The sequence below is a fragment of the Bos mutus genome, chromosome 8 (genome assembly GCF_027580195.1).
Source record: "Bos mutus isolate GX-2022 chromosome 8, NWIPB_WYAK_1.1, whole genome shotgun sequence".
Taxonomy (NCBI): Eukaryota; Metazoa; Chordata; class Mammalia; order Artiodactyla; family Bovidae; genus Bos; species Bos mutus.
The window spans coordinates 28,637,223-28,653,303 of NC_091624.1; the positions used below are offsets into that span (position 1 = coordinate 28,637,223).

General features: G+C 39.1%; 2 protein-coding genes across 5 annotated transcripts in view; one reads left to right on the plus strand and one right to left on the minus strand.

Annotated features, from left to right (window-relative positions):
- CENPP (centromere protein P) overlaps window positions 1-16,081 on the minus strand; it is a 237,069-nt gene that overhangs the window by 50,493 nt on the left and 170,495 nt on the right. The window lies entirely within an intron of this gene.
- The window catches only part of ECM2 (extracellular matrix protein 2), a 42,187-nt gene that overhangs the window by 12,437 nt on the left and 13,669 nt on the right, over window positions 1-16,081 (plus strand). The window contains exons 3-7 of one of the 3 annotated variants that reach the window (XM_005901828.3): window positions 1,444-1,632; window positions 4,225-4,806; window positions 7,044-7,159; window positions 9,168-9,303; window positions 14,685-14,842. In XM_005901828.3, coding sequence (XP_005901890.1) covers window positions 1,444-1,632; window positions 4,225-4,806; window positions 7,044-7,159; window positions 9,168-9,303; window positions 14,685-14,842 — 1,181 coding nt within the window. Of the gene's footprint in view, window positions 1-1,443; window positions 1,633-4,221; window positions 4,807-7,043; window positions 7,160-9,167; window positions 9,304-14,684; window positions 14,843-16,081 lie in introns of all 3 variants that reach the window. The other 2 variants (XM_005901829.3, XM_070375272.1) reach the window with 2 other exon arrangements.

Below are 16,081 nucleotides of genomic sequence, written 5' to 3' on the forward strand. Positions count from 1 at the left end.
CATTATACAGTGTACAATTCAGTGACATTTAGTATATTCACAATATTGTACAACCATCACCACTACCTAGTTCCTGAACATTTTCTTCACCCTAAAAGAGAACTGCATACATATTAAGCACTTACTCCCCATTTTCTTTTCCCACCCCTCCCCACCAAGTCCCTGGCAATCACTAATCTTTCTGTCTCTATGAATTTGTCTATTCTGTATATTTAATATGAAAAGAAGCCTATAATACGTAGCCTTTTGTGTCTGACTGCTTTCACTCAGCCTAATGTTTTCAAGGTTCATTCATGTAGTATGTACTTCATTCTTTTTTATGGCTGAATAATATTTCACTGCAGAGAAACACCACGTTTTGTTTATCCTTTCATCCACTGATGGATATAACTGTGCTGTTTCCACCTTTTGGCTACTGTGAATAGGACAGCTATGAATATTTGTGTACAAGTTTCTATCTGAATTCCTGTTCCCTTGCATATAAACCTAGAGATGAATAGGGCTAACACAGTGGTGAGGGAGAGAAGGAGACAAATGTGAGCTCTCACTTGAGGGGACAGTGGCTCATCAAATGGAGAAGAGTTATCAGGACTAACATTAGGATTAGAAGGAAAACATCACCTCTAATATTCAAATTGGCTGTCTAATGGCCTGCTTAGTTGGCACACTTATCCATGTATGAGGAGAGAATAAGATACTAAAACCCACTGTACTGTGCACTTTAAAAGGGTATTAGAACTGTATTTCAACAACACAACAATTCTAAAACCAGAGATAGCTGCAATGTATTATTGAGACTTCAATGCCAGAAGCACCACAGGCACATAGCCTAATTTCACCTCTCCATCTGCACACTGAGAAGGGTACAGTGTGGGCTGGCTCATCATTAGTGCTGTTCTGGTTCTCTGCTCTCTGGCATGTTATGGAACTATACTGCTTTTTCTCTTCTGAAGTTAGATGTAGCCATATAATTTGCCTTGGTTCAATGTAATTAGATACATTTAGAGCTTGTGTGTTATTTGCAACCTCATATTCCCACTGCTGTGGCCAGCAGGGTAGCCTGCTTGGAGACGAAGCCTATCGTTTGTCTCGACAAACAATATCTACATTGGATATCCAGCATGAACAAGAAATAACTGAGATTTGAGGATTATTTGTCGCCATTATAATAGCTCAGCCATCCTGACAGATGCAGGATGAAAAGCACAATTTAGAGTCAAGTTACCATGAGGAGGTCCACTCAGAGAAGTAAGAGGGCTTGAGAGTACATGTGAAAAGCACTTCAAGGGGTTACATATGTAAGATACTTTTACCCTATGTATGAATGAACATATAATGTTATTCTTGTGTGGCTCTATCACTCTGGGCTTCACATTGGGCTCACTTCCATTCAAAGGTGCTAGTGATCAGAGAAGGAATTTAAATGTTACTGTTCTCTTCTAGGAAAGAAAGGACACTGTTTGGCAAATGGGATGATCATGTATAACAAAGCTGTGTGGTCTCCGGAGCCCTGTACTACCTGCCTCTGCTTGAATGGAAAAGTGCTTTGTGATGAGACCAAGTGCCACCCTCAGATGTGCCCCCAAACAATTATACCTGAAGGAGAATGCTGCCCTGTCTGCTCTGATACTGGTACAAATATTTAGCCCAAACAAAATATCACACGTGATTTAGTCTTTAACTTTCATTTGCTTTTATTTCATCACTACCTTAAATTTTATTTTTTTAAAGGATATTTCTTTTTAAAAAAAATACTTGCTTATTTGGCTGTGCCAGGTCTTAGTTGCAGCAGGTGGGTTCTTTAGTCTTTGCTCCTGCAATGAGGGATCTTTTTTAGTCATGGCATGCAAACTCTTAGTGGCAGTGTGTGGGATCTAATTCCCTGACCAGGGATCAAACCTGGGCCCCTTGCACTGGGAGTGCAGTCTGAGCCACTGGACCACCACAGAAGTCCTTATCTTAAAATTTAAATTATGATAAACTAGTCAGCAGGGTACTTAAATACTGGCACAGTGATGACAAACAAGGAAATTACTTGGGAGATTATATCAGAGGAGAGAAATAAAAGACAGTGGTTTTAGAGTTTTAGCTCAATTTGAACTCGGCCCACATCACATTCCACATTTGACTCTCAGCCTTACAGATGGAGTGACAGAATTTACACAGTAAACAGCTCCCACATTCTTAGTAGGTGTGAAGAGCTCTGTTTAGTTCCTTATATGCGTCGTCTCAATTCAACTCAATGTACCTACAGTTATCAACCCAAATAAAGAACTCAGGGTGAAGAAAGTGGGGAGGGGCTTGCATCTAGAGAGAATAAAGCCCAATTCTCTCAGTCTATGTGCAGTTATTACTGCTCAGGTAATCCTTGGGAAATAAAGGCCATGGCCCAAGAGCAGTGGCTTTCTTTTGTGGTACTGCTGTGCAGAGAAAGATTATATGCTATGAGGTTTTGTTGGCTGCTCACTGTCCCTTATCCTATGAGACTGATGGGGCAGAGGACTCTCAAGAAGGAGGCTCAGGATTCCTTCAAGAAAAGCCTAGTCAGTAGCTTATGAAATAAATGTGTGTTAGATAATTTGACGGGAAGGGATAGGGAACAGGGATGTTTTCTATTGCCTATGATTAAGGTAGACTGTTTCCACACACACAGGATGATCACAGGGTAGCTATCCACCGAAGTCTCCTTCCAAGAAGAACTTCAGGACATTTAGGAACTGTATTTGGTGTAGAGTACCAACTGCTTTGAGAATCTCTGATGGCTCATTGGGTAAAGAATCCGCCTGCAATGCGGGAGACACTGGAGACGCAGGTTTGATCCCTGGGTTGGGAAGATTCCCTGGAGGAGGAAATGGCAACCCACTCTAGTATTCTTGCCTGGAGAATCCCATGGACAGAGAAGCCTGGTGTGCTACAGTCCAAAGGGTTGCAAAGAGTCGGATGCAATGGAGTGACTAAGCACCAATTGTTTTACTAAGATAATATAACTTTTAAAAAAGTGTTAGAAAATAAAAGTGTTTAATGAAACTGACACCTTGGGAGATGAAACACAAGGTTTATAAAGGCAAGATCCAGAAATGCTCAGATATTTTTCAAAACTTGAACTACTGTTCTTGAAAAATACTGTGGTTATTTTGGAAAAATAAACTTGGATACACAGGAAAGATTTTAAATGTTTCAATATGATAGCTTTAGTTTCCTTTTGCTAATTTTTTCCTATTCTCCTTTTGCATGTTTGTCAAGAGATGTGAAAAAAATAACTCACAGACTTTATAATATATACTGAATTGAAATTTCAAGTAATTATTTCAAATAATTACATTTTGAGTTCTTTTTTGGGGTGATTTATGTATGGTATTAAATAAGATCATGGAAATGATTAAGTAAATTTTTATATTTTGATGAAAGAAAATCTATGTACTGAGCTTATTTTTCCCTTAAAAACTCTTCATTCAGAGGGTCTGGTCTGTGTCAAGTCTTCCCTGCTCTCTGCCAAAGATAATAACAATTAAATACAAATGTAGATAAGCTTTCTACTATAATATATTATGTTATCATCATGAAATAATAAAAAAATACTCTATGCATATGTCTAGGTTAAGAAAGTATCATTTAAACAGGACATCTTCCATAGATCTCAAGCAGTAAACATGATTTAAGTACAGAGTCTGGGAGGAAAAGAGAAGATGATTTTCTATAATTCTGAATTTCAGAGGATACTTTTAGGCACATGGAGCTGAAAGAAAATCAGACAAATATAATAAAAGCCGATTTCATTATCATAAACAAGTAAAATATACACCTGCTTCATGTTTTTATGTCTGACAGTGTACAAATTCTTACATTATCAATAACCCCAATTAACTGAACAGTATCTATTATAAAGGCATCACATCTGATTATTTTATAATCTCACAATAGGACTGCTTACCATTTTGTAACATATGGTAATATTATTCCCTCTTTAGTCATCAGATAGCATGATACCTTAGTAAAATAAGGCTCATAAAGCAAACAAGAATTGCCTATAACATCTTACAAAACACAAATAACATTCATTTATTTCTACTAAAATTATTCAAGCAAAGACTACAAATGCATTTCATGTTTAAATTGCACTCATATTCCTGGAGGGAATAATATTTACTAACCTAATTTTCACTATGATTTTTCCTTTCATTAATACCACAATTTGCCCTTGCTGTCTTATTTCGTGGTCAGTAGCCTCCTATTTGCTACTCAGTGGTACAGCATTAAATGACAGAACTGAATTTTCTGGTGATTCTTCAGAACAAAGAGAACCTACCAATTTACCTCATAAGCAACAGTCACCTCCTTGGGTGGAAATGAATCGAGCACTGAGAAAAGAGGAACTTCAACTTGAGGAGGATGAAGAAGTCAAACAAGATGAAAATAGGGAGCAAAAGAAAAAGACTTTTAGACCTGGAGACTGGGGGAGACCTATCAATGAGGGACAGAGCAGAGAAGGGAAAGCGCAGAGGCCTGAAGAGGAGGGGAGGCAGGCCCATCAACACAGAAACCCAGCAAGGGAGAATGAGGAAGACGACGAGGAGGAGGAGGAAGACGATGACGATGAGGAGGAAGACGATGACGATGAGGATGAGACCATCAGAGGAGACACGTTCAGGATGCCCCCTCGACTCCCAATCCCAGCTACCCCCAGAGGCATACCGTCTCTGCCAAGCATGTGCTCTCTGTCCTACAAAACCATCTCCTGTATCAGCGCTGACCTCACACAAATACCACCGCTAACAGCACCAGAGATTACAAGTCTGGAGCTCATAGGTAAGATGTGGATGTCTGTTTGATTCTGTGGTTACCTCTCATTGCCCTATGAATGTGATATTATAATTTCATAATATAAATGGACCCCAACAGATTAATTTCACAATCTTCAAACATAAAAACTTTGCAGAAGAGATAGGTGTTTACTACAGAAAAGCACCATCAGGTATAATGCAAATTCCTCCAAATCAAATCATGATGTCCCATTGACTTTTTTTCTAAAATCAGCTTTATGAGGTATAAGTTATATTCAGTAAAAAAATTGTTAGCGTGTTATTCTTTAAGTTTTGGCAAATGCATAGTCATACAGTCACACATTCAAGGTATAACATTTTCATCACCTCACCAAATTCTCTCATGTCCCTTCTTTCACCAGCCCTGATGTTTTCTGTCTCTAGAGTAGCTTTTCTAGGATGCCACAGAAATGCATACAGTGTGGAGCCTTTTCAGTTGGACTTCTTTCACTTACCATAAAACTTCTGAGAGCTATTCAGGTTCTTGTGTTTATCAACAAGTTGTTCCTCCTCACTTTTGAGTGGCATTCCATTGTTTGGATGGACCACACGTACCAGGTGAAGGACATCTGGATTATTTCCAGTTTGGGGCAATTATGCAACAGTTGCTATAAAGATCCATATATGGATGCTTGTGTGGACTTAAGTTTTCTTTTTCCTAGGGCATATACCCAGGAGTGGATTGCTGAATGATACAGTAAAAGCAGGTTTACCTTTATAAGAAATGGCCAGACTTCCTTAAAATGGCTGTGAGACTCCTTCCAGCAATATCACAGCGTCCCTGTTGCTTTCCCCCTGATTTTAGCTACTTGGTAGGCATGACGTGATCCAGACCGTTTGCTCATGTTCTTAAAGGGTCAAGAAGAGCTCTGAGTAGAGGACCGGCAGGACAGATATGTGTGTGAGGCTGGCTGGTGTGGAGACTGGGACAGTGAACGAGTCTCGGCGATAAGGCCACGCTGGGCATGGCTCTTAAGATGGAGGGCTGAGAGAATCTGAGTGGGGTTTCAGACGTGTCTTGGGAGAAGTAACAGAAATAAACTACCATAGAAATAATAAATGATCATATAAATACTCAACTGACACAGCCTGACTCCTTAGTCAGGACAGCCAGTTTACAATAGGACACTTCAGGTATTATAGCCTTCCTGATGCTAGGCTTATATGATCTCCTAAGGAATTACTCTTATGCTGAGAGCTTCCTTTTTTAGCAATGCCCCCTCCTTCTGTAGCCTAACTGCTAGGTGTGCTCTGCCATTAGACAAACTATTAATCTGTGAAGGTAGAAAATCTTACAAAAGATGATGTGTGCTCAGTTACACTATCCTGGTTTTATAAGAAAGCTACCACATGGTTTTTATAGTACTCACCATTTCTTGGGCTTCCCTATTGGCTCAGTGGTAAAGAACTGACCTGCAATGCAAGAGCCACAGGAGACGTGGGTTCAATTCCTGGGTTGGGAAGGTACCCTGGAGAAGGAAAATGGCAACCCACTCTAGTATTGTTGCCTGCAGAATCCCATGGACAGAGGAGCCTGGCAGGTTACAGTCCATGGGGTCACAAGAGTTGGACACGACTTAGCGACTAAACCACCACCATTTCTGTTAAGCTCATTCTCTGGGTATAAAATCACTGACTACTATATTTAACTAAATGTCAAACAAAACCCCATAAATTAAAGCATGCAGGAACTTCTATAGATTGAAGTCATAGAATTTTAACATTAGATCTGGTAGCAATCTGAGAAATAATCTCCTCAAACTTCTTATTTAGAGCAAACTGATGCTTGGAGAAGGTAAGTTACTTGCCTAAGATTTCATTAAAAAATATTTCTGGTCCAGAGTCTAAGAAGTGTCAATAGGAAAATATGAAGAACTATAAAATTCAGTTTCTATAGTACCTTCCACAACACATCTTTGTTGTAAAATGCACATTGCTAACAGAATTGTCTGGCAACCCACATTCTGGCTGTTTTAAGCAGTTTCATCTAAACATGATGTACTACAGCAAGACAGGTCCTCAGAGTGAAAATTTTGACCGCATGTAATAGTCTAGTCTCAGTCTTTTATTTTTTTCTAAATACTCATTTATTATATAACACTGTCCTTGCTCTAAGGACTGTGTTTTCCTCTAGATAAAGCTCTCTTTTGCTATCTATGCATGTACATGTATATATGTATTTACAGGCACATAGGCCTAAAACATAATTGCTGTGTGTCCTAGACAATTCCATCACCTCCATTCCGGATGAAGCATTTAATGGATTACCGAATTTGGAAAGGCTTGATCTGAGCAAAAATAATATCACCTCTTCAGGCATAGGTCCAAAAGCATTCAAGGTAAATATGTACTATGATTTCTAAAAGTCCACTTGGATGGCTTTCTCATTAACTGTACTGATAATGGGTGGAGATGGAGAAGGAAAGAAAAGCATGTTCTTTTTTGTTGTTGCACTGGGTCTTTGTTGCTGCATGTAGGCTTTTCTCTAGTTGCAGTGAGCAGGGGTTACTCTGTTGTGGTGTGCTGGCTTCTCTTGTTGCAGAGCTCAGGCTGTAGGCATGCGAACTTCTGCAGCTGCAGCCCCTGGGCTCAGCAGCTGTGGTTCAAGGCTCTAGAACACAGGCTCCGTAGTTGTGGCGCATGGGCTTAGTTGCCATGCAGCATGTGGGATCTCCCTGGACCAGGATTGAACCTATATCCCCTGTATTGGCAAGTGGGTTCTTATTCACTGCACCATCAAAGAAGTCCCAGTAAAATGTTTTAAAGGAGTTTTTGTCAAAGAAATTTTCTTCTCTGATATCCCTAAACTGTATCCAAGTTATGTCTTGAATATACTTGGTTGTTTTACAAATTTCTGTTTTTTCTATGCTTTGTCCTTAACGCACCCACAGTTGCATCAATGACAAAACTAATGTTTAGAATTTATGGAAGAGTTTCTTCCCAAGTACCTGAAAACATGTTGAAATATGGTCTCTTAGTATGTGAGGTATTTCTGGGGAAAAAGGAGAGCTTATTTAGAAATTGTTAACATTTTCAGGCCAGCAAGACAAAACTTCCTTATTTTGTGCAGTCTGCAAAATCTGGTAAAGAATACTTCAGCAGGTAGGGTTCTGCAAGAACAAAGAGGCTCAGAAGAAAATTAGCTTGGGGATAGGTTGGGCAGAGAGGGAAAGAGAAAAGCATAGAGTAAACTTTGGAAAGAATCAGATTTAACTAAATTTTTTTTCTAAAGGGAGAAAAGAGAGTAACAAGGGCTTTCCGAAAAACAAAGGCAGAAGAAAGGAGGAATTTGTGTGTGCAAACAATTACTCAAAATTGTGTGTGGTTAAAGAAGCCCAAGTAAAATATGTTATATGCCAGGAAGTCAAACTTTATCCCCTTGGATGGTTTTCTTCCACTCTTTGGATAAGTCACTGGCCTCTTACAAGCTTAGTTCCTGGTTCTTATTTACATTCTGGGCTGCAGATGAGAGAGTTCCAGACACTTGGTGTCCACATTCATGTGAAAGACCTGGAGTCCTGCTTCATGCTAGTTGTCCTTCTGATAGAACAACAGTTGGGACTTGTACATTTTCTCTATTTGATCAAAAAAGAGGACATTGTAGGAAATAACTTGCTTTTTTTGTTTGTTTGTTTTTGGGATTCTCTACCTCATTTCCAAACTGCTGAAATTGACTTTCAGCATCTTTGAAGTAAATCACTCTGCAACTTCGGTAGTGGGGGCTAGTCTGGCCAACAAACATGTAACTACAAATGTGGATATACACTCTCCAGACTGTCAGAACAGTTTGGGTACCATATAGAAATAGTTTGTGATATTTGTGGCATTTAATTTTGATGAATTTCCACAATAGTTAGTGCTATTTCATGACTGTTTCTGCTTAGTACAGACAGAAAACTGAGGTTTACAAACACATTGAAAGGATTCAAACTGCTATATTGTTAGTATTGATGACAGATTCAGATTACTGCATGATTTAATAAATTTTGACTCTACTGCTGAGAAGGTAAAAACATAAGATCTAGGAAAATATGGCTGGTCCAGTGGTGATAGGAACTTTCTCCTGTCACAGTAAAATATGACTTAAAATATAAGTCACAGTAAAAATATGGATGAGTATGATACAAAATCACCAAATGTGGTTTGCTGAAAATACCAGGGAATAAATGCTATAAACAGGATCAACATCTACCTGGCAGGGAGAATTGGGGATTCATGCCTAAGCCTGAATAAACTGAAAGTTTGTGAAACTTTAGTAACTACTGCAAACTGACTATTAAATAATATATATGACTGCATTTCTGTGACAAGATAAAAAAGTAATTTTGAGATTTGCCTTTTTTGAAGTTTCTAAAGAATTTAATGCGCTTAAATATGGATGGAAACAATTTGGTAACGATTCCTTCAGAACTACCATCTACATTAGAAGAACTCAAAATCAATGAGAACAAGCTGCAGGTTATTGATGAAGAAAGTTTATCAGGTACTTAACATTTGACTTTATGACGTGTGTCCTTATAATCTTTCTTCTATAGTTGTATGGAAATTTTATTTGCAATATTGCTAAGTGAATAGCTAATAAAAAGTTTTTAGTTCATGTTACCATTTAAGTTGATAAAACTTATTTTAACTATTGATTGGTGAAACTTTAAAAAATGTATTTTAAACTGCCTGTTGTCTTTAAAAAGTATTCTATAAATAAACTTTCAATGATTTCAGGTTTTCATCATTTATAATACAATAACTGAACAACAAATCCATAATGTCCTAAGAGTTATACTAACATTCCCCAAATAGCCATGTGTTCTCATCCTATATTTGTACTGTTTTTGGTATTGGTGATAACACGATGGTGTTAATGGTGATATAACCATGGCTTGTTTAAATGGTCTCCTTTATCACCCTTAGATGCTCAAAATACCCCATCCACAATTCCATCACATCCAAACATTTTGCTATTTTAACATGTCATGGTTTGGCACATGAGAATCATATATAAAATGTAAGTAAATGGGGATGTGAGGTTTTGAGGGGCTATTCTAAAATCAAAGCAAACATCAACTTTAGCACATGCACTATATACGGCAGTCACTTTGGCTTTAATAGTCTTGTTCCCCTGAGAGTTGCTCTGTCACTCCTGGCACTTGTGTGTTATCGAGGTGCATGTGCCCCACAAGGCAAGACAAATGATGTGCATGGGTATGTGGTTGCCAGGTCAGCCTGGCTTTCCCATGGATGGGCTGAAGTGAAGGTGCCCCACATTTTGTTCATTTGATACAACTGGAATTCACTCTTCTTAAGACTATTTCTGGACTGAGCTGGATAACTGAGGTTGTCATATTATGAACTCAAGATAAATAAGGTAGTATTACATTTGCCTTTTCAAGAATTCTAGCTAATGTTGTTGATTAGATTATATGCTTCTTTAAGACAAAGACTGTCTGATTTTTCTTTTTATCTTCCTACCAGTCTAGTGTAGCTCTTGAGGTATAGAGATATGGTGCTTAACTTTTGTTTATTTGATCTGAACTATACTTATGATGTTAGTGTTGATCACCCTACCTTTATTCCTTTAAAATGGGGAATTTACTCCTCAAAAAAATTCATAAGGACAAAACACTTCTGGTGATAGGAAAAAAACAATAATGAAAATTGCCAAATCTGAGGATGACAGAGTTATGGAAATACTCTATTTCCAGATGGATTTCAGGGTACACGTGAAAAACATTAACAAACAAAATTTGAAGGGCTTTTGTCATATGGAAAAGACATTAGAAAGTTCAACTTCTAGCTGCGAGGTGAAACAGACCAAAGGAACACAATTTAGGACAAGTGTACTAATGGGCTACATGTGAACTACATGTGAGATGGTATTTCTAGCAGAGCTATCAAAATGGCATGCTTTAAGTCCTTGTTTGGAAAGTATTCTCTCGCATTCCTATAACTGCTTCTCCACTCACATGCACCTCTCCCTCATGAAAAAGTTTCCATATTCCCAGAGGGCTAACTGTGGTCCAGGGTGACCTAGCCTCCCCTGCCCATCTCCACAGTCTGAGTACCTCATATGCCTCAGCTCCTTGCAGGTGACCAGTGAGGAGGCTCTGCACTGTCATCTTGCCCAGCGAAGCCTCTGTAGGCTTTGTGTCCTGAAGGCTCCTCTTCTGTTTAGCCTGTGTTCTTAGCCCCACTCCAGTGCTGGTCCTTCGGTACTGGCTTCTTAGCTCTGCTCCAGTGTTGGCACCTTTGGTACTGAGTTCTCTTTCAACTGCTGCAGCCATTGCAGCTCCTCAGCTCCTGTGAGTCCCACTGTTGTGGATGGTCAGGCTGGCTGGCAGTGAGCAAGGCAAGCCCAAAACAAAGGCCACTGCCAGCGCTGTGACACTGCTTTTCTGGGTGGAAGCCCCTGGGCTGACTATCAGTGGCCTGCAGCACTTCTGTTACCTCCCTCATGACCTTTCCAGGTTTTATATATTAATGTATAGTTCCAAGGAAGTGGGAAAGACGGCACTTCATGGAAAGTAATACATGCAAAAGTGTAAAAAACAATCTAGATGCTATGGGAAAAACATTTCAGTTTCATAAATCTTAGATGCAGGCTATGATAAGGAGTGAAGAACAAAAGATGATGTGAAAAGATGAGAAGGAACCACACAACGGAGAGCTATACACGCTATGCCAAGGTGCTAGGAGGCTATCCAGGATCTACTGGGAGACCTGCATACCCACTCTAGAGAAAAGGAAGGTCTTAAAAGAGAAGGTGGGGCTTCCTTGGCAGCTCAGTGGTAAAGAATCTGCCTGCCGATGTAGGGGACATGGGTTTGATCCTTGGGTCGGGAAGATCCCCTTGAGAAGGAAATGGGAATCTACTCTAGTATTCTTGCTTGGGAAATCCTATGGACAGAGGAGCCTGGTGGGCTACAGTCTGTGGAGTCGCAAGAGAGTTGGACATGACTTAATAACTAAACAACAACATCAAAAGGGAAGGTGAAGCTAGAAGGGGGAGAGCAGAAGAAAACAGGACATGCTAAAAAATGTTCCTGTCTGCATTAATGATGACAACAAACCAAAATCCATGATCATGGTGTCATTTCTAGCGATGATGGCGTGTGGCTATCCACTCAGAATGACTGTACATTAATGCATAAGATCATGAATTTGCATTATTGTGTTTCTCTCTCTTGTGAGCTCATGTAATAACCACTAGTCTACTTCTGTCACCTATTTTTCTCTGAAAAAAATTCTCCATTCCCAAACCTCAGCTATGTTCTAGATAAATATGCTTGGATCCTCAGTACCTTTAGTTGTGGAATTGGTTATATAAAGAAATAGAATCATGTATCATAATTTAATAATTGGCCTCCATACTTCCTTTCTGCCCTTCAGTTGATATTAAATACCAGCAGATTAGTATTTTGTCATGCTGTTCCCTGGCCAGAGGCTTCTCGCTGCCCAGAAGGAAAGTCACACCTTATTTTCTGGTGCATGAAGGCCCTGCCCAGCCTACCTCTGTCTTCTCCACAACCTTCATCCTCTCTTACAGATGGGCCACTCTAGGGCTGATCTCTTTCCTACTCCTGAGCACAACCATGTGGGCTCATACCTCCATGTGTTCACCTGGCTGCCTCACCCTCCCATTTCTACCTATGTCTTTCTATCTTGAGAGTCTAGCTCCACTCACACTTCCGTACCCCTCAAGTCTACACTGCCATCTTCTCCTTGTCATGTTCTAGAACCTATGAGGTACTTGTGATGGCAGTGTCTTTTGTTTTCACTTTAGACTATGTCTTACTTCTCTGCATGCCTAAGAGTAGGATCTAAGTTGCACAGAGCGTATCAGCGCAATATCCATGACTCGAATTGAATATGAAAACATCCGCTATTCTGAAAATTTTGGCCACTGAACAAACTCCAAAGTTACACCCTGAGTGTCTGACTCAGATGCCTCTGGGTATCATCACTGCTAAGCTGTCCATTCTCTTCTAAGTTTCCAATTGATTTGGTCATACCACTCCAGAGACCTGAAGAAACAATTTAGAAAGAAACTTGTTTGTATAAAGGCCTTTCTTGGTAGCTCAATCTGAATGTGTGGAATTTTTAGTCATTCTTTCAAAATGTCCATCTGGCTTCACTCTGCCAGGAAGTGAACGCTGCAATGGGAATTTACTGCTGTAATTCCCTTGTTCAAAGACTGAGGGTTTACCAGGCAAGAGTGCTCCTTTTGTGTCCTGAAAAAAGGAACCACCCATTGCATTACACTCTCTGTACCTCCCTGGTTATGCCACCATTTCATACCTATCTGTCTTTGCAAATACTTCATTGCCACCTCTGGGTGGTGTCCTGCTCCCCCACCTCCTTCTTCTGACTTCTGTTCATTATACAAACGCTCCTTTCCATACTGTACATTCTTAACTCCCTTTCTCAAAGATTAATTGACCATAAATGTGTGGGTTTATTTCTGGGCTCTCTATTCTGTTCCATTGGTCTCCAGGTCTGTTTTTGTGGTAGTACCACACTGTTTCAATTACTGTAGCCTGAAAACAGGGAGTGTGATCTATCCAGCTTTGTTCTTCTTTCTCGATTGTTTTCGCTATTTGAGATCTTCTGCACTTCCATACAAATATTACACTTACATGTTCTAGTTTTGTGAAAAATGCCATTGGTATTTTGATAGGGATTGCACTGAATCTGTAGACTGTCTTTTTAGGCAGTATAGTAATTTTAACAGTATTAACTCTTCTAGTTTATGCACATGGAATATCTTTCCGTTTGTCTGTGTTGCCTTCAATTATTTTTTCATCAGTGTCTCATAGTTTTCTGAGTACAGGTCTTTTACCTCCTTGTTTACATTTATTCCTAAGTTTTTATTCTTTTTGAGGCAATTGGAAATGGGGCTGTCTTCTTAATATTTCTCTTTCTGATAGTTTATTGCCAGTGTATAGAAGCTCAACAGATTTCTGTGTATTAATTTTGTATCCTGAAACTTTACTGAATTCATGTACTAGTTGTAATAGCTTTTTGGAGGCAGTCTTTACAATTTTCTATATATATAGTATCATGTTGTCTACAGTGACAATTTTACTTCTTCCTTCCCAACTTGGATTCCTTTCTTTGCCTTGTCTGATTGCTATGGCTGGGACTTCCAGCATTATGTTGAATAAAAGCAGTAAGATTGGGCATCCTTGTCTTATTCCTGATTTTAGAGGATATGCTTCGAGCTTTTCACTTTTGAGTATGATATTGGCTGTAGGTTTGTCATATATGTTGAGGGATGTTCCCTCTGTACCCACTTTGTTGAGTCTTTACATAAATGGATATTGAATTTTGTCAAAAGCTTTTTTTGCCTCTATTGAGGTGATCATATTACTTTTATTTGTCAATTTGTTAATGTGGTGTATCACACTGATTTATTTGTGGATATTAAGCCATTCTAGCATCTCTGAAACAAGTCCCACTTGATTACAGTTTATGATCCTTTTAATGTATTATTAAATTTGGTTTCCCAGTATTTTGTTAGTTATTTTGCATATATATTTTTCAGTGATATTTGCCTATAATTTTCTTTCTTTCTGTGGTGTTTTTTGGCTTTGGTATGAGGGTTACAAACTTTCATCATACAACACAACAGTGATTTCTCTACAGGTGTGTCTCTCCTGAACCATGCAGTCAGCACTGAGTCCTGGCTGAACTGAACATTTGTTGTGCAAATGTGAAGAGTACTTGGGAAAAGGCTCTATGGGGGGATTCAAAGAAAGAAGCTATAACATTAGTCGTCCAAATAAAGTGAACATCTCACATGAAATTTTGAAAGCCTATAGAAATTGCATGTTTTTAAATCATAATATCACAATAATTTTTTTTTTATAGACTTAAATCAATTGGTCACTTTAGAATTGGAAGGAAACAATCTCAGTGAAACCAATGTCAATTCCTTAGCTTTCAAACATTTGAAGAGCCTATCCTACCTGCGTCTGGGAAGAAATAAATTTAGAATTATACCACAGGGTCTTCCTGCTTCTATTGAGGTACCAATATTTTCTTTATAATGTTTTATACTTTAAATATAGCACACAATGACAAAACAAACAATATATTGAAGATTTGGGAGAATGGCAATGAAACATGTAAAATATCATGTAGGAAATGAGTTGCCAGTCCAGGTTCGATGCATGATGCTGGATGCTTGGGGCTGGTGCACTGGGACGGCCCAGTGGGATGGTATGGGGAGGGAGGAGGGAGGAGGGTTCGGGATGGGGAACACATGTATACCTGTGGCGGATTCATTTTGATATTTGGCAAAACTAATACAATTATGTAAAGTTTAAAAATAAAATAAAATTGGAAGAATAAAAAAAAAAAATAAATTCCATAAAAAAAAAAAAAATTCACAGGGAAACAAAAAAAAAAAAAAGATTATCGTGATGCATATTAAACTGAGTCATTCTGGTGCTATAAATAAAATTTATTATAATTTGAGTACTGTTTTCAAACAATACAAAATTATGAATCAGAATTATTACTACTAGTAGAGAATCTTGGTAAAGTGAAAATTGGTCTTACTGACAGCTCTTGGGGAGAGAATAGGGAAGATGAACTCAAAGTTCAAACAGAAAGTACAACTTGGACAAAGCACCTTGATTTGCAAAGTAGTTTAAACTATCTCAAACTGGAAATGTGATGTTCATCTCAGTCTGTTCCACTCAGAGGCCCACCTAGGCTAGCAGTGACCCTGTAAGGATGGACAAGATTTGCAGAGAAGGCTGCTGAGCAGTCCACCCCTCACTCACTTCTCACAGCTTACTAGTTTTGACTAGCACTGTCCGGTGTCCGTCCCCTCTGGATAGACTTCCTGCGGCCCAAGTGTGTGGTCTCCCTTGCTACAACACAGGACACACTTTACTATGGGGGTACTCTGGTGGGGCCTTCCCTGCTAAGTGTACACCCTGACATTCCGCATTAAGAACTGAGGTTTAGCAGATCCAGGTGACCCGTAGGTTACTTCCTCTGAGCTCTATTTCTGTCCCATAAACAATCAGCCAGCAGGATGAAGCTTCATATGGCTGTGAACCTAGTGAGCCAAAAGAGGGCCATCAATCTCAATCTGATACTGCTGCTATACAGCCACCATGCTTCCTCTTCCTCCTATTTGTAGATTAAGACAGGCATTTAGAATTTACCAAAACTGTAAAAATTGAGGTTGCACTCATAACCTAGCTTTACCTCAGAATTACTTGGATTCTAAACAAATACAGATTTTGGGGCCT